At 43.2% G+C, this 24,795-nt stretch overlaps 1 protein-coding gene across 8 annotated transcripts in view; it reads right to left on the reverse strand.

Annotated features, from left to right (window-relative positions):
• Positions 1–1,712: 1,712 nt before the first annotated feature.
• Positions 1,713–24,795, reverse strand: part of LOC115169503 (uncharacterized) — a 43,957-nt gene continuing 20,874 nt past the window's right edge. For 3 of the 8 annotated variants that reach the window (XM_029725184.1, XM_029725182.1, XM_029725188.1), the window contains 20 exons: positions 19,458–19,529; positions 19,296–19,358; positions 19,137–19,208; positions 18,759–18,836; positions 18,601–18,672; positions 18,383–18,457; positions 16,900–16,977; positions 12,549–12,599; positions 12,362–12,439; positions 11,980–12,057; positions 11,831–11,890; positions 11,624–11,713; positions 11,296–11,349; positions 9,928–10,005; positions 9,658–9,717; positions 5,002–5,064; positions 4,252–4,326; positions 4,022–4,064; positions 3,882–3,933; positions 1,713–3,741 (listed from right to left, as the gene is read on the reverse strand). In XM_029725184.1, coding sequence (XP_029581044.1) covers positions 2,775–3,741; positions 3,882–3,933; positions 4,022–4,064; positions 4,252–4,326; positions 5,002–5,064; positions 9,658–9,717; positions 9,928–10,005; positions 11,296–11,349; positions 11,624–11,713; positions 11,831–11,890; positions 11,980–12,057; positions 12,362–12,439; positions 12,549–12,599; positions 16,900–16,977; positions 18,383–18,457; positions 18,601–18,672; positions 18,759–18,836; positions 19,137–19,208; positions 19,296–19,358; positions 19,458–19,529 — 2,259 coding nt within the window. In that variant the 3' untranslated portion in view covers positions 1,713–2,774. The remainder of the gene's footprint in view (positions 3,742–3,881; positions 3,934–4,021; positions 4,065–4,251; positions 4,327–5,001; positions 5,065–9,657; positions 9,718–9,927; positions 10,006–11,295; positions 11,350–11,623; positions 11,714–11,830; positions 11,891–11,979; positions 12,058–12,361; positions 12,440–12,548; positions 12,600–16,899; positions 16,978–18,382; positions 18,458–18,600; positions 18,673–18,758; positions 18,837–19,136; positions 19,209–19,295; positions 19,359–19,457; positions 19,530–24,795) is intronic. The other 5 variants (XM_029725189.1, XM_029725186.1, XM_029725183.1 and 2 more) reach the window with 4 other exon arrangements.

Below are 24,795 nucleotides of genomic sequence, written 5' to 3' on the forward strand. Positions count from 1 at the left end.
TGAGGTCCTGGCTGATTTCTTTTGATTTTCCCATGATGTCAAGCAGAGAGGCACTGAGTTTGAAGGTAGGCCTTGAAATACATCCACAGGTACTCCTCCAATTGTCTTAAATTATGTAAATTAGAAGCTTCTAAAGCCATGACATCATTTTCTGGAATTTTCCAAGCTGTTTATAGGCACAGTCAACTTAGTGTATGTAAACTTCTGACCCAGTGGAATTGTGATACAGTGAATTATAAATGAAATGATCTGGCTGTAAACAATTGTTGGAAAAATTACTTGTGTCATGCACAAAGTAGATGTCCTTACCGACTTGCCAAAACTATAGTTTGTTAATAAGAAATGTGTGGAGTGGTTGAAAAACTAGTTTTAATGATTCCAACTTAAGTGTATGTAAACTTCCGACTTCAAATGTATGTCATAATAATGTCAAATTCTGGCAAATTAGTTCGCAACGAGCCAGGCGGCCCAAACTTTTGCATATACCCTGAGTCTGCGTGCAATGAACGCAAGAGAAGTGACACAATTTCCCTAGTTAATATTGCCTGTTTGACGATCGTTGAAAGGAGGAGACCAAGGTGCAGCGTGGTAAGTGCTCATATTTCAATTTTTTATTTAACTCAGAACACTAAATCAAAATAATAAACAACGAAAACCAAACTTCACGTTCTGCAGGCTTACTGAGCTGTACAAAAACAAGATCCCACACTGAAGGAGGGGAAAAAGGGCTGCCTAAGTATGATTCCCAATCAGAGACAATGATAGACAGCTGCCTCTGATTGGAAACCATACTAGGCCAATCAAAGAAAAAGACAACATAGAAATATAACACAGACTGCCCACCCCACACCTTGACCTAACAATATAGAAAAATTAACCGTCTCTCTCAGGTCAGGGCGTGACAGCCTGCTAACATTAATTTATTTTAATTAAATATCCAGGTTTAAAAAAATATACTTCTGTGTTGATCTTAAGAAAGGCATTGATGTTTATGGTTAGGTACATTTGTGCAACGATTGTGCTTTTTTCACGAATTCGCTTTTGTTAAATCATTCCCCGTTTGGCGAAGTAGGCTGTGATTTGATGATAAATTAACAGGCACCGCATTGATTCTATGCAACACAGGACAAGCTAGTTAACCTAGTAATATCATCAACCATATGCAGTTAACTAGTGATTATGTTCAGATAGATTGTTTTTTTATAAGATAAGTTTAATGCTAGCTAGCAACTTACCTTGGCTCCTTGCTGCACTCGCGTAACAGGTGGTCAGCCTGCCACGCAGTTTCCTAGTGGAATGCAATGTAATCTGCCATAATCAGCGTCCAAAAATGCAGATTACCGATTGTTATGAAAACTTGAAAATCGTCCGTAATTATTCGCCCATGTCGATTAATCGGTCGACCTCTACTGTGAACTGTGACCTTATTTTAGATTTTCGGAAGCAGAAATTAGAGCTAGGAAATGAAAACAACCCACTTGCCTTTGCCCCTTCCCTGCAGCCCCTAAATCAATCGCTTACCTTTTTACAATCTTTGCCTTTCAAGTGCAGTGCATACAAATATATACGGCCTACCACCTTGCCACAGCAAACATTACTATGGAGGTCAATTTGACAAATGAGCTCAGCTATTTGTCGAACAAATACAATATCAAAGGCCTATTGACACAGCAGCAGTGGCAGAAAGAAGGAAATGTCTGCAACCCTGTTCATGGAATTCAAAGAACCGTATGTTAACATACATTTCAAAGTTTATTGGCAACTTATTACATTTCATATATCTTTAGATAAATACAAAAACACTACTAAAGTTGACCAATGAACAATAAAAAAAAAAATACTAGAATTAAAGCTAGAATCCGTACATGAAACAATAAATTGGCCACCCTGCCTGTTTTGGTTAAAGCTGAGAGATCGGCCTGGACATATGTAACCACTCTGAAATTCATAGACGGAGCTAAAGATGCAAGGACTGACCATCAATGATATCAAAATTATAGTTTTAAACCGAGACAGGGAAATAGAATAATCCTAAAGTGCTTGAAAGGCATCATATACATGAGGAGGCACTCATCAGTAATAGAACATACATTCCTAATCTAAAATACAAATTAGATTTAATAAAAACCTGAATGTTTCAATATGAACTAATATTCCCCTACCAACCTAAAAATAAAACAAAGCAATGTAACAAGCAATACTCATAGGAATCAAATAGTGACTAAACCCCTACCCTTCATACTGTAAATACATAACCTATGAATAATCTAAACCATCAAAATATGTATTTGGCTGAACGTGAAAATATTATGTATAGCTTTTACATTTGGCTCTGAGGAAAAGATGTTAGCAAATTTTTGTAACCTCATGTCATAATTCGCATCTCTGAACAGTTTCCTGCCTCCATGAACAAATTGCTTTAGCTCACAACCCTTACTTTTCATAAAGTACTGTAGATAATGTTGTCAAGACAGGCTCAATGCACACATCTACAATTACGAAATATGGACATGGGCTTGTTGTACAACATCATTTCCCCAAATACTACAGAGAGGAAGTTTTAATAATAATTCTTCACCCTAGCCAGTGGTGACTGGTGATGTTATCTTTTCACCTGCCTATGCGCAGTCTATGTAAAACAAAAGTTTCAGGCATTGGTGCTTGTGCCATCACAGAGAGACATATGAATCATATCCTCAGAGTTCCGGCTTCTAGTCGTTTTAATGCAGACAGGATAGTTTGTGTAGTTGAGATGGGTTGGAATGAAGTACAGTTTAGGCTTTGCTGGTCTTATGGCTGTTATCTGCAGTATTTCTGTTATCAACAATGCTTTTGCTGTCAGGAGTTTTATAATTGTCTGTATCGTCATCACTGTCCAGCTTTTTCCGATTATTGGTACTGTCTGGGGTGTTGGTGTCATTGGTGTTGTCTGGATCTGTGGACTGCAGCTCAACACGTATGCCATTAAGCTCCACCAGTCCATCATGCAGCTGGGTCGCCACCTCCCTGATCTTGGCAGCAAACTCAGACTTGGCTCCCTTCTTCAACTCCTTGGAGTCCTTGGCCACAAAGTAGATGTCCATGCCCACAAAGAGGCCGGTGAGCACTCCGGTGGCCATGCTGGCAATCTGGACAGCTCTGGCCGCGGTGCTGCCAGCCACATTGGCTATCTGCACCACACGCATGATCTCGTTGGCGTTGATGAGGATGGCCTTCCCAGCCATGGCACCGTCCTCGTAGATGTTGTTGAGGCCTGGGAAGTCACGGTTGTACGCGTGCTTCTTCATCTTCAGCAGGTCGAACCTGCGCAGGCTCTCAATCCCTTGCTTGATGAACAGCATGCACTTGTTGATGTCGGTCATCTTCTTCTGGTAGTCCGTCACGATGGCCTCCACCTTCTTACGGTCCATGGAGTTGTTGACCGTGTTAGAGAGTCCAGCTCCGGCTGAGGTCAGGCCGCCCGCTGTGGCCACGCTCAGTCCCACCGCTGTGATGATCAGGGAGGTTCCCATGGTGACAGGGGCCAGAGCGAGGCCTACAATGGTACACACGCCTCCTACAGCGCTGGTGGAGCCGCCAGTGATTTGGGCGATCTTGGTCTTCTTGTTGAAGCAGTCGAGGGCATCTGCGATGCTGTTCAGGTCAATGACGTGCTGCCACAGGCTCTCTGCACGCTCTGAGAACAGCTTGTTGAACACACGGATACCTTTCTGCACCTTCTCAGCTGTCACTGCAAACGCCCTGGAAAACAAGTTCATATAACCATCATCAATGCTTACTACAGTGTGAATTACCTGTTTACCCAGGGGCTTTATAACAAGGCTCTTCTGTACGTGTGTGTGCCTGTACACAAAATGAGACCCAACTATAGCATCACTTACTTGGCCTCCTCTTTTTCAGTCAAGTCATCATCTTGAGGCATGTCTTCCCACTCTGTAGCAAAATAAAAATGGCATCATTTGGATGAAGTGTGTGTGTGTGTGTGTGTGTGTGTGCGTGCATGCGTGCGTGTTGGACTCACGCTCCACTGTGCCCCACCAGTCCATCAGGCCATCCATATCCTGCTGAGAGACATTTCTCTAAGTCAGCTTTGAATCACCACTTTAGAAACTCCTACTTTTCAATCAAAAATCTATTTCAATCAAATGCAAAACTTGATGGCAGTTAGCAGTCAGTGAGAGGAAACCAAGTTTGAAAAGTAATCTTAAGAGTACAGATTGACATTATTTAGCATTGTTTACAGCAACCAACCTGCTCCTCTGGCTCTGCCGGATTAACACGGAATTCCTCCAATTGGTCAAATAAAGATTTATTTCCACCGTCATTCTGAGATAGGAAGGTGGGGGTGATGAATACATGCTGTTATGTACTGTAGGTCTGTCTATACATTCTACACAGTAGAGAAACATAGAATATGTCTTGGCAAAACAATGTTTGTCATGCCAGAGTAGCAACATTGTACTGAGGGATACAGGAGTATGATACAGAGATCACATTCACAGGCCAAAAATGAAAATAGAAAATGTGTGGACAATTTCAGATTACAGACAGAAAGAGGGAAATGGCATATATTAGCTCTTCTGTTTGCAGAAGTGTGACATTAAAATCTTCCTGGGTTCAAAGAACAAGGAAGCAAGGGAACAAGTTTGGGCACATAGTAATCTAATCTAATCTGCAGTGGAAAGGAATGGGCACAACAATCTGGGAGTGGTGGTGTGGGTGGCAGTTTGGTAGGTAGAGAAAGAACAAAAAGAACAGGAAAGAACACCACTTGAACATAATGTTCTCTGATAGGAGTCAAAGAGCTAGAAAAATAACCTAGTCATCTAATGGATCAGCCAATGTGACGGCCATTTTGTAATCCTGGACCACTTTTCAGTCTGCCAGCCGTGACAGTCAAGCCTTCATATACAAAAACAAAAACAAAACCTAGGTATCCATTATAACGGTACCGGTATGTGGAAGAACAGTGTTAGAAGGAGGATCATGGAGTAGAGTTACCTCTTTTGAGTCACTGCCTGTAGCTCCCGGCTGGGTTTCAACCTTCTTCGGCATGGCTTTACCCTGAAACAGACACTCTGTTAAAAAGGTGGAATCCATAGCGGTGAAACTGCCACGTACGTTTGCTATATTACAGCAACAAAAACGGTTCTTTTTTTCCCTCGGACATCATTGCACGCGCGATAGAACAGCAGAGAATGTAGTAGATGTTTTACAATGATGCCGATTTCCTCAAAACAAAAACTATAAGAAATGCACTTAGGGGGGCAAGTGGCGCTGTTTCAAATGTAACCAAAAAAAAAACTTTTACTCTACAGTATTATACAGTTTTCCCACAACGCAACCATATCATACAGTGCCTTCGGAAAGTATTCAGACCCCTTCACTTTTCTCACATTTTGTTACGTTACAGCCTTATTCTAAAATGGGTTAAATTGTTTTTCCCCCTCATCAATTCACACACAATACCCTATAAGGACAAAGCAAAAACAGGTTTTTAGACATTTTTGCTAATTTATCAAAAATGTACATAAGTATTCAGAACCTTTACTCAGTGCTTTGATGAAACACCTTAGGCAGCGATTACAGCCTCGAGTCCTCTTGGGTATGACACTACAAACTTGGCACACCTGTATTTGGGGAGTTTCTCCCATTTCTCTCTGCAGATCCTCTCAAGCTCTGTCAGGTTGGATGGGGAGTATTGCTGCACAGCTATTTTCAGGACTCTCCAGCGATGTTCGATGAGGTTTAAGTCCGGGCTCTGGCTGGGCCAATCAAGGACATTCAGAGACTTGTCCCGAAGCCACTCCTGCATTGTCTTGGCTGTGTGCTTAAGGTCGTTGTCCTGTTGGAAGGTGAACCTTCGCCCCAGTCTGAGGTCCTGAGAGCTCTGGAGCAGGTTTTTATCAAGGATCTCTCTGTACGTCTTGATTAGTGTTATGTTAGCTAGGTACAAAGTTGCTTTTGTATCATGACAAGGTGTAGTACTGAAACTATCGAGGTTACCTAGCCAGCTACACGTTCAAACAAAGTCAACAACGCAGCCACTGCTAGCTAGCCTACTCCACCAGCCAGCAGTACTGTATCATTTTCATAATTTTAGTCAATAAGATTTTTGCAACGTAAGCTTAACTTTCTGAACATTCGAGACGTGTAGTCCACTTGTCATTCCAATCTCCTTTGCATTAGCGTAGCCTCTTCTGTAGCCTGTCAACTATGTGTCTGTCTATCCATGTTCTCTCCCCTCTGCACAGGCCATACAAATGCTTCACACCGCGTGGCCGCTGCCACTCTAACCTGGTGGTCCCAGCGCGCACGACCCACGTGGAGTTCCAGGTCTCCGGCAGCCTCTGGAACTGCCGGTCTGCGGCCAACAAGGCTGAGTTCATCTCAGCCTATGCTACCCTCCAGTCCCTAGACTTCCTGGCGCTGACGGAAACATGGATTACCACAGATAACACTGCTACTCCTACTGCTCTCTCCTCGTCTGCCCACGTGTTCTCGCATACCCCTAGAGCATCGAGCCAGCGGGGTGGTGGCACTGGAATCCTCATCTCTCCCAAGTGGACATTCTCTCTTTCTCCCCTGACCCATCTGTCTATCTCCTCATTTGAATTCCATGCTGTCACAGTTACCAGCCCTTTCAAGCTTAACATCCTTATCATTTATCGCCCTCCAGGTTCCATTGGAGAGTTCATTAATGAGCTTGACGCCTTGATAAGTTCCTTTCCTGAGGATGGCTCACCTCTCACAGTTCTGGGTGACTTTAACCTCCCCACGTCTACCTTTGACTCATTCCTCTCTGCCTCCTTCTTTCCACTCCTCTCCTCTTTTGACCTCACCCTCTCACCTTCCCCCCCTACTCACAAGGCTGGCAATACGCTTGACCTCATCTTTACTAGATGCTGTTCTTCCACTAATCTCATTGCAACTCCCCTCCAAGTCTCCGACCACTACCTTGTATCCTTTTCCCTCTCGCTCTCATCCAACACTTCTCACTCTGCCCCTACTCGGATGGTATTGCGCCGTCCCAACCTTCGCTCTCTCTCTCCCGCTACTCTCTCCTCTTCCATCCTATCATCTCTTCCCTCTACTCAAACCTTCTCCAACCTATCTCCTGATTCTGCCTCCTCAACCCTCCTCTCCTCCCTTTCTGCATCCTTTGATTTTCTCTGTCCCCTATTCTCCAGGCCGGCTCGGTCCTCCCCTCCTGCTCCATGGCTCGACGACTCACTGCGAGCTCACAGAACAGGGCTCCGGGCAGCCGAGCGGAAATGGAGGAAAACTCGCCTCCCTGCGGACCTGGCATCCTTTCACTCCCTCCTCTCTACATTCTCCTCTTCTGTCTCTGCTGCTAAAGCCACTTTCTACCACTCTAAATTCCAAGCATCTGCCTCTAACCCTAGGAAGCTCTTTGCTACCTTCTCCTCCCTCCTGAATCCTCCTCCCCCCCCCCCCTCCCTCTCTGCGGATGACTTCGTCACCCATTTTGAAAAGAAGGTTGACGATATCCGATCCTCGTTTGCTAAGTCAAACGACACCGCTGGTCCTGCTCACACTGCCCAACCCTGTGCTTTGACCTCTTTCTCCCCTCTCTCTCCAGATGAAATCTCGCGTCTTGTGACGGCCGGCCGCCCAACAACCTGCCCACTTGACCCTATCCCCTCCTCTCTTCTCCAGACCATTTCCGGAGACCTTCTCCCCTACCTCACCTCGCTCATCAACTCATCCTTGACCGCTGGCTACGTCCCTTCCGTCTTCAAGAGAGCGAGAGTTGCACCCCTTCTGAAAAAACCTACACTCGATCCCTCCGATGGTAACAACTACAGACCAGTATCCCTTCTTTCTTTTCTCTCCAAAACTCTTGAACGTGCCGTCCTTGGCCAGCTCTCCTGCTATCTCTCTCAGAATGACCTTCTTGATCCTAATCAGTCAGGTTTCAAGACTGGGCATTCAACTGAGACTGCTCTTCTCTGTGTCACGGAGGCTCTCCGCACTGCTAAAGCTAACTCTCTCTCCTCTGCTCTCATCCTTCTAGACCTATCTGCTGCCTTTGATACTGTGAACCATCAGATCCGCTCTCTCCACTGGCTTCCAGTTGAAGCTCGCATCCGCTACAAGACCATGGTGCTTGCCTACGGAGCTGTGAGGGGAACGGCACCTCCGTACCTTCAGGCTCTGATCAGGCCCTACACCCAAACAAGGGCACTGCGTTCATCCACCTCTGGCCTGCTCGCCTCCCTACCTCTGAGGAAGCACAGTTCCCGCTCAGCCCAGTCAAAACTGTTCGCTGCTCTGGCACCCCAATGGTGGAACAAGCTCCCTCACGACGCCAGGACAGCGGAGTCAATCACCACCTTCCGGAGACACCTGAAACCCCACCTCTTTAAGGAATACCTGGGATAGGATAAAGTAATCCTTCTGACCCCCCCCCTTAAAAGATTTAGATGCACTATTGTAAAGTGGTTGTTCCACTGGATATCATAAGGTGAATGCACCAATTTGTAAGTCGCTCTGGATAAGAGCGTCTGCTAAATGACTTAAATGTAAATGTACTTTGCTCCGTTCATCTTTGCTTCGATACTGACTAGTCTTCCAGTCCCTGCCACTGAAAAACATCCCCACAGCATGATTTTACCACCACCATGCTTCACCGTAGGGATGCTGCCAGGTTTCCTCCAAATGTGTCGCTTGGCATTCAGGCCAAAAAGTTACATCTTGTTTCATCAGACCAGAGAATCTTGTTTCTCATGGTCTGAGAGTCTTTAGGTGCCTTTTGGTAAGCTCCAAGCGGGCTGCCATGTGCCTTTTACCGAGGAGTGGCTTCCGTCTGGCCACTCTACCATAAAGACCTGATTGGTGGAGTGCTGCAGAGATGGTTGTCCTTCTGGAAGGTTCTCTAATCTCCACAGAAGAACTCTAGAGCTCTGTCAGAGTGACCATCAGGTTCTTGGTCACCTCCCTGACCAAGGCCCTTCTCCCCCAATTGCTCAGTTTGGCTGGGCTGCCAGCTCTAGGAAGAGTCTTGGTGGTTCCAAACTTCTTCCATTTAAGAATGATGGAGGCCACTGTGTTCTTGGGGACATTCAATGCTGCAGAAATGTTTTGGTACCCTTCTCCAGATCTGTGCCTCGACACAATCCTGTCTCACAGCTCTACGGACAATTCCTTCAACCTCATGGCTTGGTTTTTGCTCTGACATGCACTGTCACCTGTGGGACCTTAAATAGATAGGTGTGTTTCTTTCCAAATCATGTCCAATCAATTGAATTTACCACAGGTGGACTCCAATCAAGTTGTAAAAACATCTCAAGGATGATCAATGTAAACAAGATGCACCTGAGCTCAATTTCGAGTCTCAAAGGAAAGGGTCTGAATACTTATGTAAATAAGGTTTTTAATTTCTAATACATTTGCAAACATTTCTAAAAACCTGTTTTCACTTTGTCATTATGGGGTATTGTGTGTAGATTGCTGAGGATTTTTCTTTATTTAATCCATTTTAGAATAAAGCTGTAACGTTAAAAAAAGTAAAGGGGTTTGAATACTTCCCGAAGGCACTGTACATATTGTAAACCCAGACACAAACTATGGTTAACACCTGGAGGAAGTGAAACGTAGTGTACACAATATGATGGGAGATCATTTACATGTTACCTTGCCTCCTGCACCGCGTGGCATGAACGGATTGTGTCGCCTAGGTTTTTTCATCTTGGCCTAAGAATAGAATAAAAAATTAGACATTAATTCAAAGGGAAAGTAAAGGGAAGTGAGAAACATTGTGAGAATCTGGAAAACACCAGCATTTTGTAATGGAATAATAACAAACTAAACTAAAGAGAAACCCTGATATTTGCATGATTGCATGGTCACAGTAAAGAACACTGGTCTAGTGGAAGCTGTGCTATCCGTAGGGTTAACCACCACCTCTCCGTCCTTGTCTTCTCCCTCCTCCTTTTCCCCAGTGAGGAGAGATTCACCCTCTTTAAGATCATCAGATTGGTCCTGAAATAACCAACAAACAAATGTCATTCCAATAGATTGTCAGGCAAAATCATATTACAAAAAATATGACAGAGTGTGTGTGTGTGTGTGCTTCACTTGTGGGCTTGTAATACTATCTTCGTGGGTACCGGAAATTCCCACAAAGATAGTAAAACAAGAATGGACATTTCCCAGGTTTCCACGAGGACAAAGTCTATTTTAGGCTTAGGGGTTAGGTTTAGGGTTACAATTAGGGTGAGGGTTAGTGTAGAATAGTGGACTCAGAGTAGCCAAGGGAGGTGATAGGTGGGAATGAGGAGGAGCCATGGTGGTAGAAAAATAGTACTTAATTTATTGCAGATGTAGGATTTTAGGAAACATGGTTTGACTTGGGTTGACAAACAGTTGTCCATAGCAGCAACATTCAGGATACGAAAACTCACAAAAATGACAGATGACGGCGAGTCTAAAGCTCAGCCCCTCAATAGGGTTCCTACTGCAGCTAAAACGAGGCCTAAATGCTAAACAGCATAACTAGGGATTAACCCCTTTTCTAGCTCTAAACAGAGCCTTACTCTCCCCCTTACTGGGACTAAAGAGTCTACCAGAACAGCTAAACTCAACTGACTGTACATACAGGATGCAACAAACAAACTGCTATGGAGCATATTGTAAAATGGTGTTCAACTCCAAGTTGATAAGAAAAGGACAGTATTTACACATTAGCACAAACTTTGCCCATAATGATTAACCAATGCGAATGTACTGTACATTTAATTAGTTGAATGTTACTCTGTTAATTAGACCGGGAAATACTATGGAAAACATGATTTAAGTTAATTGCATTAATTCGTTTAAATTACCATATTTTGTCAACTACACTTTAGTTTCAAAGAGAGCTACATTAAATAGAACATGATTAAAACCACTATTCGGGGAGACTGAAAGCATGGGTGAACTAAGCACTAATTATCTAACTCATCACACCTGTCTTAAACTGGAGCAATCAACTCATTAAAAAACAATTGAGGTCAGGCACACCTAAACTGGTGGATAAGTACGGTATGCATGGCAATGGACTAGTGCACTTTATCCAAACCACACATGTATATACTTAAGCATTTGACATAATACAAACTTCATCACTATTTTAAAATGGTGATGAGGCCAGTCAAAGGCAGCCTCATCACAGAGTTAGGATGAGGAGTTAAGGTTAGCGGTTAAGGTTAGGTTTAGGGGTTAAGGAAAATAGGATTTTGAATGGAAATAAATTGTAGGTTCCCACAAGGATAGTTGTGTGTGTGTGTGTACCTGATTGTCTTTTGGAATTTTTTGCTGACCAAGTCTGGCTGGTATGTTAATCTCCTGGAATCAGAAGACAAAATCCTGCTGTACTTCTGCATTTAGACAGGCAACCCAATTCTAATCAACTTTTGACTAATCACATCAGATCTTTTCACATCAGACCTATTTCAGATCTGAATGGTCAAAAGACCAATGGCAATTAGTGAAAGAAATATCAGAATTGGGCTGCCTGTCTAAACGCAGCCTATGAGCCACCATTACACAGGACAACTGATAGATACAGATAATTTAGGTATGAATATCAATCGTGATCAGTCAGAATTTCCTAGCCTACCTCTTCTGTGGGTCTGGAAGGAACCTCTGGAGTTTCAGCAGTTTTCCCCGTCCTCTCTCTCGGGATCATATTCCTGTTAGCCTGAATTAGCTAGAACGACAAATATAGTCTCTAAACTGTGCATTAATTTACAGAGATACAGGTACGCTACATATAGATGTTATTACACATACATCAACAAATTAACATGACTGGTGTAAACCGCACCTGATTGTCGCCCATCTCTCTCTTCTTCAGTCGGTCATGTAAGGCTGTACCCTTCAGCTCCTGCGGAGGAGAAGTGACAGACAACCTTAGCAGAGATATTATAAAATTAGACACAGGGTGAGGAGGAGCAGTTTGATCTGTCTGCCTACCTCTTCAGTGGGTCTAGGAGCAACTGCTGGCATTTCAGTTCCTTCCTTCCTATCTCTCTGGATAAGATTGCTTTTGACCTGACAAGGACACACACAGTCACTCACTGTTCTGGTCCTTTCTCTTTGTGGGAGTTGGCGTGAAGCAAAGACTGGTGGGAATGTGTGTGCCGTATAAATTATGTAACAAACTCAGTTTTTTTATTTTTTATGTTTATGTTGTCATATTAAACATATACTCTATCAAAGGTTAAGTAATAGTATATATATATATATATATATATATATATATATATATATATATATATATATATATATATTCAGCATTGAGATTCCATATTGTAGAATTGAAGAGTACTGAAAGACATTCTACTAAAATGCTTACATCTTTGGCATTGGAATGTTTATCAGATGACGTTAATTTGTCCCTTGAACTTGATGTGTCCTCAGTCCTCTCCTTATCCTGCGATTGAAGAAGGAACGTTATCAATCTCATCATCAATAACATTACTTGAAGAATGAAAGCCTATTTGGTCATACAGTCTAGTCATTTTTATACAGTAATGGATTACCTGAGTTGAGGAGTTAAATGGATTCCTGAACATCTTTCCCATTATGCCACCCTAAAACAAAACAAGATTGAATAGCCATCAAACAGGCAAAGATCGAATCGTATTACACCGGCTCCGACGCTCGTTGGATATGGCAGGGCTTGTAAACCATTACAGACTACAAAGGGAAGCACAGCTGCCCTTTCCCACCTGGACAAAAGGAACACCTATGTGAGAATGCTATTCATTGACTACAGCTCAGCGTTCGACACCATAGTGCCCTCAAAGCTCATCAATAAGCTAAGGACCCTGGGACTAAACACCTCCCTCTGCAACTGGATCCTGGACATCCTGACAGACTGCCCCCAGGTGTTAAGGGTCGGTAACAACACATACGCCACGCTGATCCTCAACACAGGGGCCCCTCAGGGGTGCGTGCTCAGCCCCCTCCTGTACTCCCTGTTCACTCATGACTGTATGCCCAGGCACGACTCCAACACCATCATTAAGTTTGCCGATGACACAACAGTGGTAGGCCAGATTACCGAAAATGACGCAACAGCCTATAGGGAGGAGGTCAGAGACCTGGGCGTGTGGTGCCAGGACAACAACCTCTCCCTCAACGTGATCAAGACAAAGGAGATGATTGTGGACTACAGGAAAAGGAGGACAGAGCACGCCCCCATTCTCATCTCAGGGCTGTAGTGGAGCAGGTTGAGAGCTTCAAGTTCCTTGGTGTCCACATCACCAACAAACTAACATGGTCCAAGCACACCAAGACAGTCCTGATGCGGGCATGACAAAACCTATTCCACCTCAGGAGACTGAAAAGATTTGGCATGGGTCCTCAGATCCTCAAAAGGTTCTACTGCTGCACCATCGAGGGCATCCCGACTGGTTGCATCACTGCCTGGTATGGCAACTGCTCGGCCTCTGACCGCAAGGCACTACAGAGGGTAGTGCGTACGGCTCAGTACATCACTGGGGCCAAGATTCCTGCCTTCCAGGACGTCTATAACAGGTGGTATCAGAGGAAAGCCCTAAAACTTGTTAAAGACTCCAGCCACCCGTCATAGACTGTTCACTCTGCTACCGCACGGCAAGTGGTACCGGAGTGCCAAGTCTAGGTCCAAGAGGCTTCTAAACAGCTTCTACCCCCAAGCCATAAGACTCCTGAACATCTAGTCAAATGGCTACCCAGACAATTTCATTGCCCCCCTCTTTTACACCGCTGCTACTCTCTGTTGTTATCATCTATGCATAGTCACTTTAATAACTCTACCTACATGTACATATTACCTCAACTAACCGGTGCCCCCGCACATTGACTCTGTACCGGTATCCCCCTGTATATAGTCTCGCTATTGTTATTTTACTGCTGCTCTTTAATTACTTGTTACTTTTATTTCTTATCTGTATTTTTTTAAACTGCATTGTTGGTTAGGGGCTCATAAGTAAGCATTTCACTGTAAGGTTGTTGTATTCGGCACAAAATTTGATATAAACACATATATCCTTCCCGCAAATCTGCATGGGTCTCTAAGTAAATAAGATACATCAATAATATTTATAAATGATAAAAAAGGTACATTACATGACAAAAAGTATGTGGACACCGGCTCGTCAAACATCCCATTCCAAAGTCATGGCCATTAATATGGAATTGGTCCCTCCTTTGCTGCTATAACAGCGTCAACACTTCTGTGTGGGGACTTGCATCCATTCAGCCACAATAGCATTAGTGAGGTCAAGCACTGATGTTGGGCAATTAGGCCTGGCTCGCAGTCGGCAACCATTTCTGTATGTACCTCACTTTGTGCACGGGGGCATTGTCATGCTGAAACAGGAAAGGGCCTTCCCCAAACTGCTGCCACAAAGTTGGAAGCACAGAATCATCTACAATGTCATTGTATTCTGTAGCGTTAAGATTTCCCAACATTGGAACTAAGGAGCCTAGCCTGAACGATGAAAAACAGCCCCAGACTATTCCTCCTCCACCAAACTTTACAGTTGCACTATGCATTCGGGCAGGTAGAGTTCTCCTGGCGTCCGCCAAACCCAGATTAGTCCGTTGAACTGCCAGATGGTGAAGCGTGATTCGTCACTCCAGTTCCACTGCTGCAGAGTCCAATGGCGGCGAGCTTTACACTACTCCAGCTTGGCATTGCGCATGGTGATCTTAGGCTTGTGTGTGGCTGCTCGTCCATGGAAACCCATTTCATGAAGCTCCCGACAAACATTTATTGTGCTCACGTTGCTTACAGAGACAGTTTGGAACTCGATAGCGAGTGTTGCAACTGAGGACAGCTCTAGGCGCTTCAGCACTCAGCTGTCCCATTCTGTGAGCTTGTGTGGCCTACCACTTCGCGGCTGAGCAGTTGTTGCTCCTAAACGTTTACACTTCACAATAACAGCACTTACAGTTGACCGGGGCAACTCTAGCATGGCAGAAATTTGACGAACTGACTTGTTGGAAAGCTGGCATCCTATGACGGTGCCACGTTAAAAGTCACTGACCTCTTCAGTAAGGCCATTCTACTGCCAATGTTTGTCTTTGGAGATTGCACGGCGGTGTGTTTGATTTTATGTACCTGTCAGCAACGCGTGTGGCTGAAATAGTCGAATTGACCAATTTAAAGGGATGTCCACATGCTTTTGTATATATAGTGTATGTAAGGACTGGTGTAGGTTGGCGGGAAGGTTTTTTCTGATAAACTTTCATTGCTGGCCGAGAGATCATTGTTTGTAGAAAGTTTGTCCTGACACACGCAGAGAGAGAACAAGTACCTTAGACTTGACCTGAACACCAAGGTTGTTATACACTGCTCAAAAAAATAAAGGGAACACTTAAACAACACAATGTAACTCCAAGTCAATCACACTTCTGTGAAATCAAACTGTCCACTTAGGAAGCAACACTGATTGACAATAAATTTCACATGCTGTTGTGCAAATGGAATAGACAACAGGTGGAAATTATAGGCAATTAGCAAGACACCCCCAATAAAGGAGTGGTTCTGCAGGTGGTGACCGCAGACCACTTCTCAGTTCCTATGCTTCCTGGCTGATGTTTTGGTCACTTTTGAATGCTGGCGATGCTTTCACTCTAGTGGTAGCATGAGACGGAGTCTACAACCCACACAAGTGGCTCAGGTAGTGCAGCTCATCCAGGATGGCACATCAATGCGAGCTGTGGCAAGAAGGTTTGCTGTGTCTGTCAGCGTAGTGTCCAGAGCATGGAGGCGCTACCAGGAGACAGGCCAGTACATCAGGAGACGTGGAGGAGGCCGTAGGAGGGCAACAACCCAGCAGCAGGACCGCTACCTCCGCCTTTGTGCAAGGAGGAGCAGGAGGAGCACTGCCAGAGCCCTGCAAAATGACCTCCAGCAGGCCACAAATGTGCATGTGTCTGCTCAAACGGTCAGAAACAGACTCCAACACCGTTTGGCATTTGCCAGAGAACACCAAGATTGGCAAATTCGCCACTGGCGCCCTGTGCTCTTCACAGATGAAAGCAGGTTCACACTGAGCACATGTGACAGACGTGACAGAGTCTGGAGTGGAGAACATTCTGCTGCCTGCAACATCCTCCAGCATGACCGGTTTGGCGGTGGGTCAGTCATGGTGTGGGGTGGCATTTCTTTGGGGGGCCGCACAGCCCTCCATGTGCTCGATCCTCAGACCCCTTGTGAGACCATATGCTTGTGCGGTTGGCCCTGGGTTCCTCCTAATGCAAGACAATGCTAGACCTCATGTGGCTGGAGTGTGTCAGCAGTTCCTGCAAGAGGAAGGCATTGATGCTATGGACTGGCCCGCCCGTTCTCCAGACCTGAATCCAATTGAGCACATCTGGGACATCATGTCTCGTTGCACCACAGACTGTTCAGGAGTTGGCGGATGCTTTAGTCCAGGTCTGGGAGGAGATCCCTCAGGAGACCATCCGCCACCTCATCAGGAGCATGCCCAGGCGTTGTAGGGAGGTCATACAGGCACGTGGAGGCCACACACACTACTGAGCCTCATTTTGACTTGTTTTAATTACATCAAAGTTGGATCAGCCTGTAGTGTGGTTTTCCACTTTAATTTTGAGTGTGACTCCAAATCCAGACCTCCATGGGTTGATAAATTGGATTTCCATTGATTATTTTTGTGTGATTTTGTTGTCAGCACATTCAACTATGTAAAGAAAAAAGTATTTAATAAGATTATTTCATTCATTCAGATCTAGGATGTGTTATTTTAGTGTTCCCTTCATTTTTTTGAGCAGTGTATGAAATAGAAATACTAAGTACGTTTCGAGGACTGAAGTTCCCAATTGAAGTATAAAGAGTACCAAAAATAGTACAAAAATAAACCCCACAAAAATCCTCACCGGCTTGGCTTCAAAGTGTTTGTCAGAAAAGGTGAGTTTCTCCCTAGAGTCTGATAGGTCTTCATCCCTTTCCTTATCCTGCAATAAAGTATAAAATGTCATCACTCATCAACATCAAAAGCATCTACAGGAGTTAAAGCCTACTGGATAATATTGTTTAGTTGTCCTTTTCATATAGTAGGGTATCCAATCAAAAATGTATATTTTGACCAATGTGTAGATAATCCTCTACGAAAACCAATGGTCCAAACCTCATGTCGTTATCATAATTCGTTCAAAAGGTTATTGGAGTTTTTACCCTTGTAGGCCAAAATTAGGGTGACTAACTCAATGGAGGACAGAAAAAAACAGGTAAAAAATAAGAAATTCACAGCTTTATGTCAGCTAAAGTTAAAACCCCAAAGCAGTTTTTGTAATTTTATTTTTAAATAAAAAGTATTCGTTAAGTATTCAGACCCCTTCACTTTTTCCCATAACGACAAAGCAAAAACAGGTTTTTATAAATGTTTGTAACATGTATTTAAAAAAATTAAAAGAAATATGTGATAGTTCAGTTAAATTATATTTTATAAATTTGCAAAAATGTATAAAAAACTGTTTTTGCTTCGTCATTATGGGGTATTGTCTGTAGATTAATGAGGGATTATTTTTTCTTTTTTATCAAGGCTATAATGAAACAAAATGTGGAAAAATTGGAAGGGGTCTGAATACTTTCAGAATGCACTGTATGTCTAATAAATCACTGTATGTATTTATTTAATGAAAATAATTCCAAAATATATTTGCAATATTTTATTTCCCTGAGCCTCCTTTGGTCCTAGAAATGCTCAGTTTTTGATCGTGTGGGCGTCAGGAAACAAATTTGAAGATATTTACATACACAGCCCTGATAGGATGGTCTAGAGCCACCCCCTTACCCAGATGAACAGTCATTGGTTTATTATAATCAGATCACATTACTTTCCAGTTAAAACTTGCCTATATGAATGGACAAGCCTTTTATTTTCAAATGCTTTTACATTTAATTCAGCTAGTGTCAAGCTAATTTAGCTTTTTGTGACCCGCTGAAAAACTTTGAAGACAACCACCACAACATGTAATATCCTCAAAAGTTGTTGCGAGAAAGCTACACTGCTCTGTCAACAGAGCTCAGTGCTTATTATCTGATCTATTAGATTACGAAATTCGAATTTGTTGATATGTTAATTAAATGTTAGAGAAAGAGCCCAATGAACGATTCAGAACATGAATAATCATATTTGTCTTGGTAAAATGTATTTTATAACATAAGGAAGTAAAATTTCATCAAAGCTAATTTTCACCGACTCTGGATAGAGTGGATGGACACCCTACATATAGTAATGGACTGAGTCAAATAATTATACAAAGAATTAGTACAGGTACAAGCAAATAGTATAAATCAACGTTAAGCAGAAATTATAACAGTAAAAAGAGGACTATGCTAAATTTATGGGTGACTCGCCTTCGAGGTCTTTTCCGAGAGACTGTCAGTGCTGGCTGAGAGATCACTGTGAGTAGATAGGTCATCCAGATTACCCTAAAAGACACAAAGGTGACAATATGCATTTCAGATTTACCTGTGACTATCAATGTTGCCATGTGAAAAACTACTATTCCGTTACGAGGATGTTTACTGTTTCTGCTAGGTAAAGTATACCTCTGAAGAGACATCACACTCACCTGAGAATGTATCCTAGCCTCCAGGGGCTTGGGGGATTTTCTAAACATTCCACTGAACACTCCTCCCTTCTCCTGTAAAATAAGGGCAGGTCAGTGGTGATCCTACTGTATGCCATTGGAAATAGTCAAAATGAGGAATCTGTTAACTGAAGACTAACTTTAGTGTTGATGTTGACAACGAGACTGTCATTGCTGCCTCGCCTGGATGAAAGCTCACTGTCTGTTGACAAATGATCCTGAGAAACAGTAAACAGTACATGTGTTATAAAAATACATATACTTGTGCATATAAAAATGTTTCATACAATATCCTTAAATTACTGAAACATCAGTTAAGATAATATACACTGAGTGTACAAATCATTACGAACACCTGCTCTTTCCAGGACATAGACTGACCAGGTGAATCCAGGTGAAAGCTACAGTATGATCCCTTTTTGATGTCACTTGCTAAATCCACTTCAAATCAGTGTAGACGAAGGGGAGGAGACAGGTTATAGAAGGATTTTTAAGCCTTGAGACATGGACACACACACCTGAGCATGTGTTACATCTTGGGAAGGCTTAGGAGACTTCTTTAAAATTCCTTTGAACATCCCTCCTTTCTCCTGAACAAAAAAAGTAGGAGGCAAGTTGATCATTTTGCCCATTGATCAATGAGCAGTGATGAAAGTCTCCCCCAGCCTCATACACACCTTAGTGTTGTTGTCGAGGCTGACATTGCTGGCTGAGAGCTCAGTGTTTACAGATAAATGATCCTATCAATAGGATGCATGTTAAGTCAATACAGTCAGACTTCATCAAATCAAGATGTAGATACATTGTAATAGTTTAACATATTGATATATCATTATCACCTGCACAGGTACTGAGTGTTCTGCGGGTTTAAAGGATCTTTTGAACATCCCACTGAATTTTCCTCCTTTCTCCTGGGAAAGGAAAAAGAAGAGTCGGGATAAGGATAAGAGTAGAAATCTTACCCCTTTTCCGAGAGACTTTGGAAATAGTCAAGAGTGAGGTAAGAGTAGAAATCAATGACTGTATATATGAATGGACAAAGCCATCGATCACGTGACACCATTCATTCCTATTTGAAGACTCAATGGCTGCAGTCTAAACACGTTCATTTTACCCCCTCAGTCGTCGCCCTAGCCACTTTCCCAACTTAATTAAGTGGAGGTCCAATTCACAAACGTCGCCCCCTCGGCTCGAGGGAGCGAGTGAAGAACTTTGATAACTTGTGGGGTTGATATGACCCACAGTTTAATGCAAACTGTAATCACGTGTCAAGCTCTGGTGGCCACTAAATACCACATTTAATCAACACGGCTGCATTTTCAGCATGTGAGACATAATTATGATGCTAGCTTGCTAAAAAAAATATATAGATGACATTGATTTTAGCGTTGGCAAATGAGAATGACGCTCAAATTGGCTGTCTCATAGGAAGGAGCCTGTACAACGTAGTTAGCTTCATAAACATATTGTGTGTAATTCTGAAATGTAATGGAATAAATTACCAAAACTATAAAACTAGTTAGCCAGCTATGGGTAACTGTAGCTAGGTAGATGACAGGAGTGATAGCTAGCTACGTTAGCTTGCTAGGTACATTAATAGCTTTAGGTTGCCACTCTGATCATCACTCTCCCTCGATTGAGCAAGGGACATTTGAAGTACACCCGGATGTGACGATGTAAAACGTCATTCAAGGGTCGAGGGCTGTCTACTTTGCATTTGGACTGCAGCCAATAGCTCATTGAAGACAAATTAAGTTGGTTAAATTGCATCTCAGAGAGACATAACATGCTCCTTTTGAGCTATTCCAGGAAGTGGCGTTGCAGGCTAGTTCACTACTGCCCCCTCTCATTGAATAACTCGAGTTGAAGGCCGACTGAGGTACTGCAGGCTGCCATTAGCAACTACATTATCCTTTTTTAAATGTATTTTACCAGGTAAGTTGACTGAGAACAAATTCTCATTTACAGCAATAACCTGGGGAATAGTTACAGGGAAGAGGAGGGGGATGAATGAGCCAATTATAAATTATTAGGTGACTGTGATGGTTTGAGGGCCAGAATGGGAATTTAGCCAGGACACCAGGGTTAACACCCCTACTCTTACAATAAGTGCCATGGGATCTTTAATGACCTCAGAGTCAGGACACCCATTTAACATCCCATCTGAAAGACAGCACAGGGCAATGTCCCCAATCAGTGCCCTGGGATAATTTTTTTAGACCAGAGGAAAGAATGCCTCCTACTGGCCCTCCAACAGCAGTTCCAGCAGCATCTGGTCTCCCATCCAGGGACTGACCAGGCCCAACCCTGCTTAGCTTCAGAAGCAAGCCAGCAGTGGTATGCTACTGGCTTTTAACTTCATCTGTGTGCAATTTTTAAAGAATCGGTTCAAGGAAATACATCTGGTCCATTACAAAAAACTATTGGTCCCATGATTGTCTTTGTGTATACATACAACACCGTGCAGGACGTTTGGCATTTGCCAGAGAACACCAAGATTGGCAAATTCGCCACTGGCGCCCTGTGCTCTTCACAGATGAAAGCAGGTTCACACTGAGCACGTGACAGACGTGACCGAGTCTGGAGACGCCGTGGAGAACGTTCTGCTGCCTGCAACATCCTCCAGCATGACCGGTTTGGCGGTTGGTCAGTCATGGTGTGGGGTGGCATTTCTTTGGGGGGCCGCTCGCCAGAGGTAGCCTGACTGCCATTAGGTACCGAGATGAGATCCTCAGACCCCTTGTGAGACCATATGCTGGTGCGGTTGGCCCTGGGTTCCTCCTAATGCAAGACAATGCTAGACCTCATGTGGCTGGAGTGTGTCAGCAGTTCCTGCAAGAGGAAGGCATTGATGCTATGGACTGGCCCGCCCGTTCCCCAGACCTGAATCCAATTGAGCACATCTGGGACATCATGTCTCGCTCCATCCACCAACGCCACGTTGCACCACAGACTGTCCAGGAGTTGGCGGATGCTTTAGTCCAGGTCTGGGAGGAGATCCCTCAGGAGACCCTCCGCCACCTCATCAGGAGCATGCCCAGGCGTTGTAGGGAGGTCATACAGGCACGTGGAGGCCACACAGACACTACTGAGCCTCATTTTGACTTGTTTTAAGGACATTACATCAAAGTTGGATCAGCCTGTAGTGTGGTTTTCCACTTTAATTTTGAGTGTGACTCCAAATCCAGACCTCCATGGGTTGATAAATTGGATTTCCATTGATTATTTTTGTGTGATTTTGTTGTCAGCACATTCAACTATGTAAAGAAAAAAGTATTTAATAAGATTATTTCTTTCATTCAGATCTAGGATGTGTTGTTTAAGTGTTCCCTTTATTTTTTTGAGCAGTATACATTGAGTCACCATTTTTTAGGAAATCATGATGAAAGTGGACATTTTGGGCCCATTTTATACCTATACATGCCTCCTGTAAGACCCTATGATCTGTGAACTGTACATGATACAGACCATCTTGGTGTCATTATACTCCTTATAGTGGGCTCTAACATATGGAGTATGTCTTGATTCAGATTTTTCTTCTCACATTCATTTATTCAACATTCAAAATATTAATATCTCAAATGTACAACTTTTTGTGTTAATTTCAAGACATTGTTTGGAACAATATACTCTACAAGTACATCAAATTTCCAGAGTTGGCACTCGGCTAATTTTGAAGGTATGATCCATTTTATGAGCACCACCAACACAGTGAATGGGAAAATGGATTCAAAGGGAACTCCTTCTGCTGGTGATTTGCTGAATGTGCAATCCTAAAGGTGGGCTGTGATTAGTTAATGACTTATAGGGCTCTATTTTAACAAACCTAACGCAATGGTAAATCTAAGCACTGACGGTAGCACTATAGGTCCGGGGGGTGTCAGAAATATTTGAGCTAATTTCACATCCATTATTATGAGCGCAATAGCTGGCGGTGGCGCAAAAGTGCTGGGTTTTGATGAATAAACAAGTTGTAGGTGTGAGGAGGACTTGGCCACTCACTGGCCAATCAAGGCTTAATAATGCATGTTTTTGTCTCAAGTTCTGTAGTTTATTGACAGTTTGCATTGTCATCAACTCCAATTTGGCTGGGGGCACGGAATATTCTCATCCTAGTCCATTGTGGATTGATACTACACCAATTAAATTGCATAAGCTACAGTAAAGAGTGATAGCAACAGCAAAAAAAACATGCAGTGTTTGCTCAATATGTTTGAAGTGTTGACAGTCAACAGTGTTGTAATAGGTTTTTTGTGTTGTAATTGTTTTTTCAAGTTAAACGGAAAATAAGCAATTGTTACAGGAAAATAACTTCAATGTTTCTAAATACCAGTGTCACCAGATTCTCTCATATCTCGTTCCATGATGGGCATATAGTCTACATCAGGAGTGTCAAACTAATTCCATGGAGGGCCTAGTGTCTGTGGGGTTTTGGCTTTCCCTTTCAATTAAGCCCTAGACAATGAGGGGAGTTCCTTAATAATTAGTGACCTTAATTCATCAATCAAGTACAAGGGAGGAGCGAAAACCCGCAGACACTTGGACCCTTGGTGGAATGAGTTTGACACGTGCGGCCTACATGGAAGTTTTTATGCACATCCAAAATAATAACAGGAGCTGGCTACAATAACGTAATAGCCTACATAGATTAAAAAAAGGGGATGTTTGGCTGCTGCCGAACTTGATCTTTTAATAAAGCTTTGGTAATTAAGATTTATTTCAAAGCGGTATCATGAGCTTAACACTTTATGGTCTATAGTTTTGACTACTTGGCAAATGGATTGGGCATGACCAAAAAAAACTGCCTTCATTGAGAGGGGAACCTACGCGTGGTTCTTAATGAAATGAAACAAAATGGGGGAAAAAAACATTTGTTTTCAATTTTTACAGGCACAAAAAAAGCACATCTCTCTCTTGTTCCATGTGCATATGGGTACTGTGCGTCACGGTTGGAAAGGCTGCGCTTCCGTTGTCAAAATCCATGCCATAACCAACCACGTTACTGCTAAGACCAGCTTTAGGTTGGTTTCAAATATCCCCACCAATGAATACTGAAATTGGAACTTTGGCACATGTTTGTATGGACACAGCTCAGATATTGCCACCCCTCTCACCTTAGTGCAAGCGAGCTTATATAAAACAGGTACATTATCAATCCTGGCGCTAGGGTTTGAAAATATACTGAACAAAAATATGAACGCAACATACAATATTTTCAAAGATTTTACCAACTACAGATATGCATCTGTTGGTCACAGATATAGTACCTTCAACAACAAAAAAAGTATGGGCGTGGATCAGAAAACCAGTCAGTATCTGGTGTGACCACCATTTGCATCGCGACACATCTCCTTTGCATAGAGTTGATCAGGTTGTTGATTGTGGCCTGTGGAATGTTGTCCCACTCCTCTTCAATGGCTGTGCGAAGTTGCTGGATGATGGCAGGAACTGGAACACGCTGTCGTACACGTCGATGCAGATCATCCCAAACATGCTCAATGGGTGACATGGGCCTCTCGTCACAGTTTCTTTGTGCATTCAAATTGCCATTGATAAAATGCAATTGTGTGCGTTGTCTAGCTTATGCCTGCCAATACTGTACCATGACCCAACCGCCAAACATGGGGCACTCTGTTCACAATGTGGACATCAGCAAACAGCTCGCCCACACAACGCCATACACGTGGTCTGCGGTTGTGAGGCCGGTTGGACGTACTGCCAAATTCTCGAAAACGACGTTGGAAGCAGCTTATGGTACAGAAATTAACATCAAATTATCTGGCAACAGCTCTGATGGACATTCCTGCAGTCAGCATACCAATTGCACGCTCCCTCAAAACTTGAGGCATCTGTGGCATTGTGTTGTGTGACAAAACTGCACAGAGTAGCCTTTTATTGTCCCCAGCACAAGGTGCACCTGTGTAATGATCATGCTGTTTAATCAGCTTCTTGATATGCCACACCTGTTAGGTGGATGGATTATCTTGGCAAAGGGTTAGGAAATGCTCACTAAAAGAGATGTAAACACATGCGAGAAATAAGCTTTTTGTGCATATGGAACATTTCTGGGATCTTTTATTTCAGCTCATGAAACATGGGACCAATTCTTTACATGTTGCATTTATATTTTTGTTCAGTGTAGAAGAGCAACTGGTGTAACAGGTCGAAATTGCAAAC

The sequence above is a fragment of the Salmo trutta genome, chromosome 31, assembly GCF_901001165.1.
Source record: "Salmo trutta chromosome 31, fSalTru1.1, whole genome shotgun sequence".
NCBI classification, from domain to species: domain Eukaryota; kingdom Metazoa; phylum Chordata; class Actinopteri; order Salmoniformes; family Salmonidae; genus Salmo; species Salmo trutta.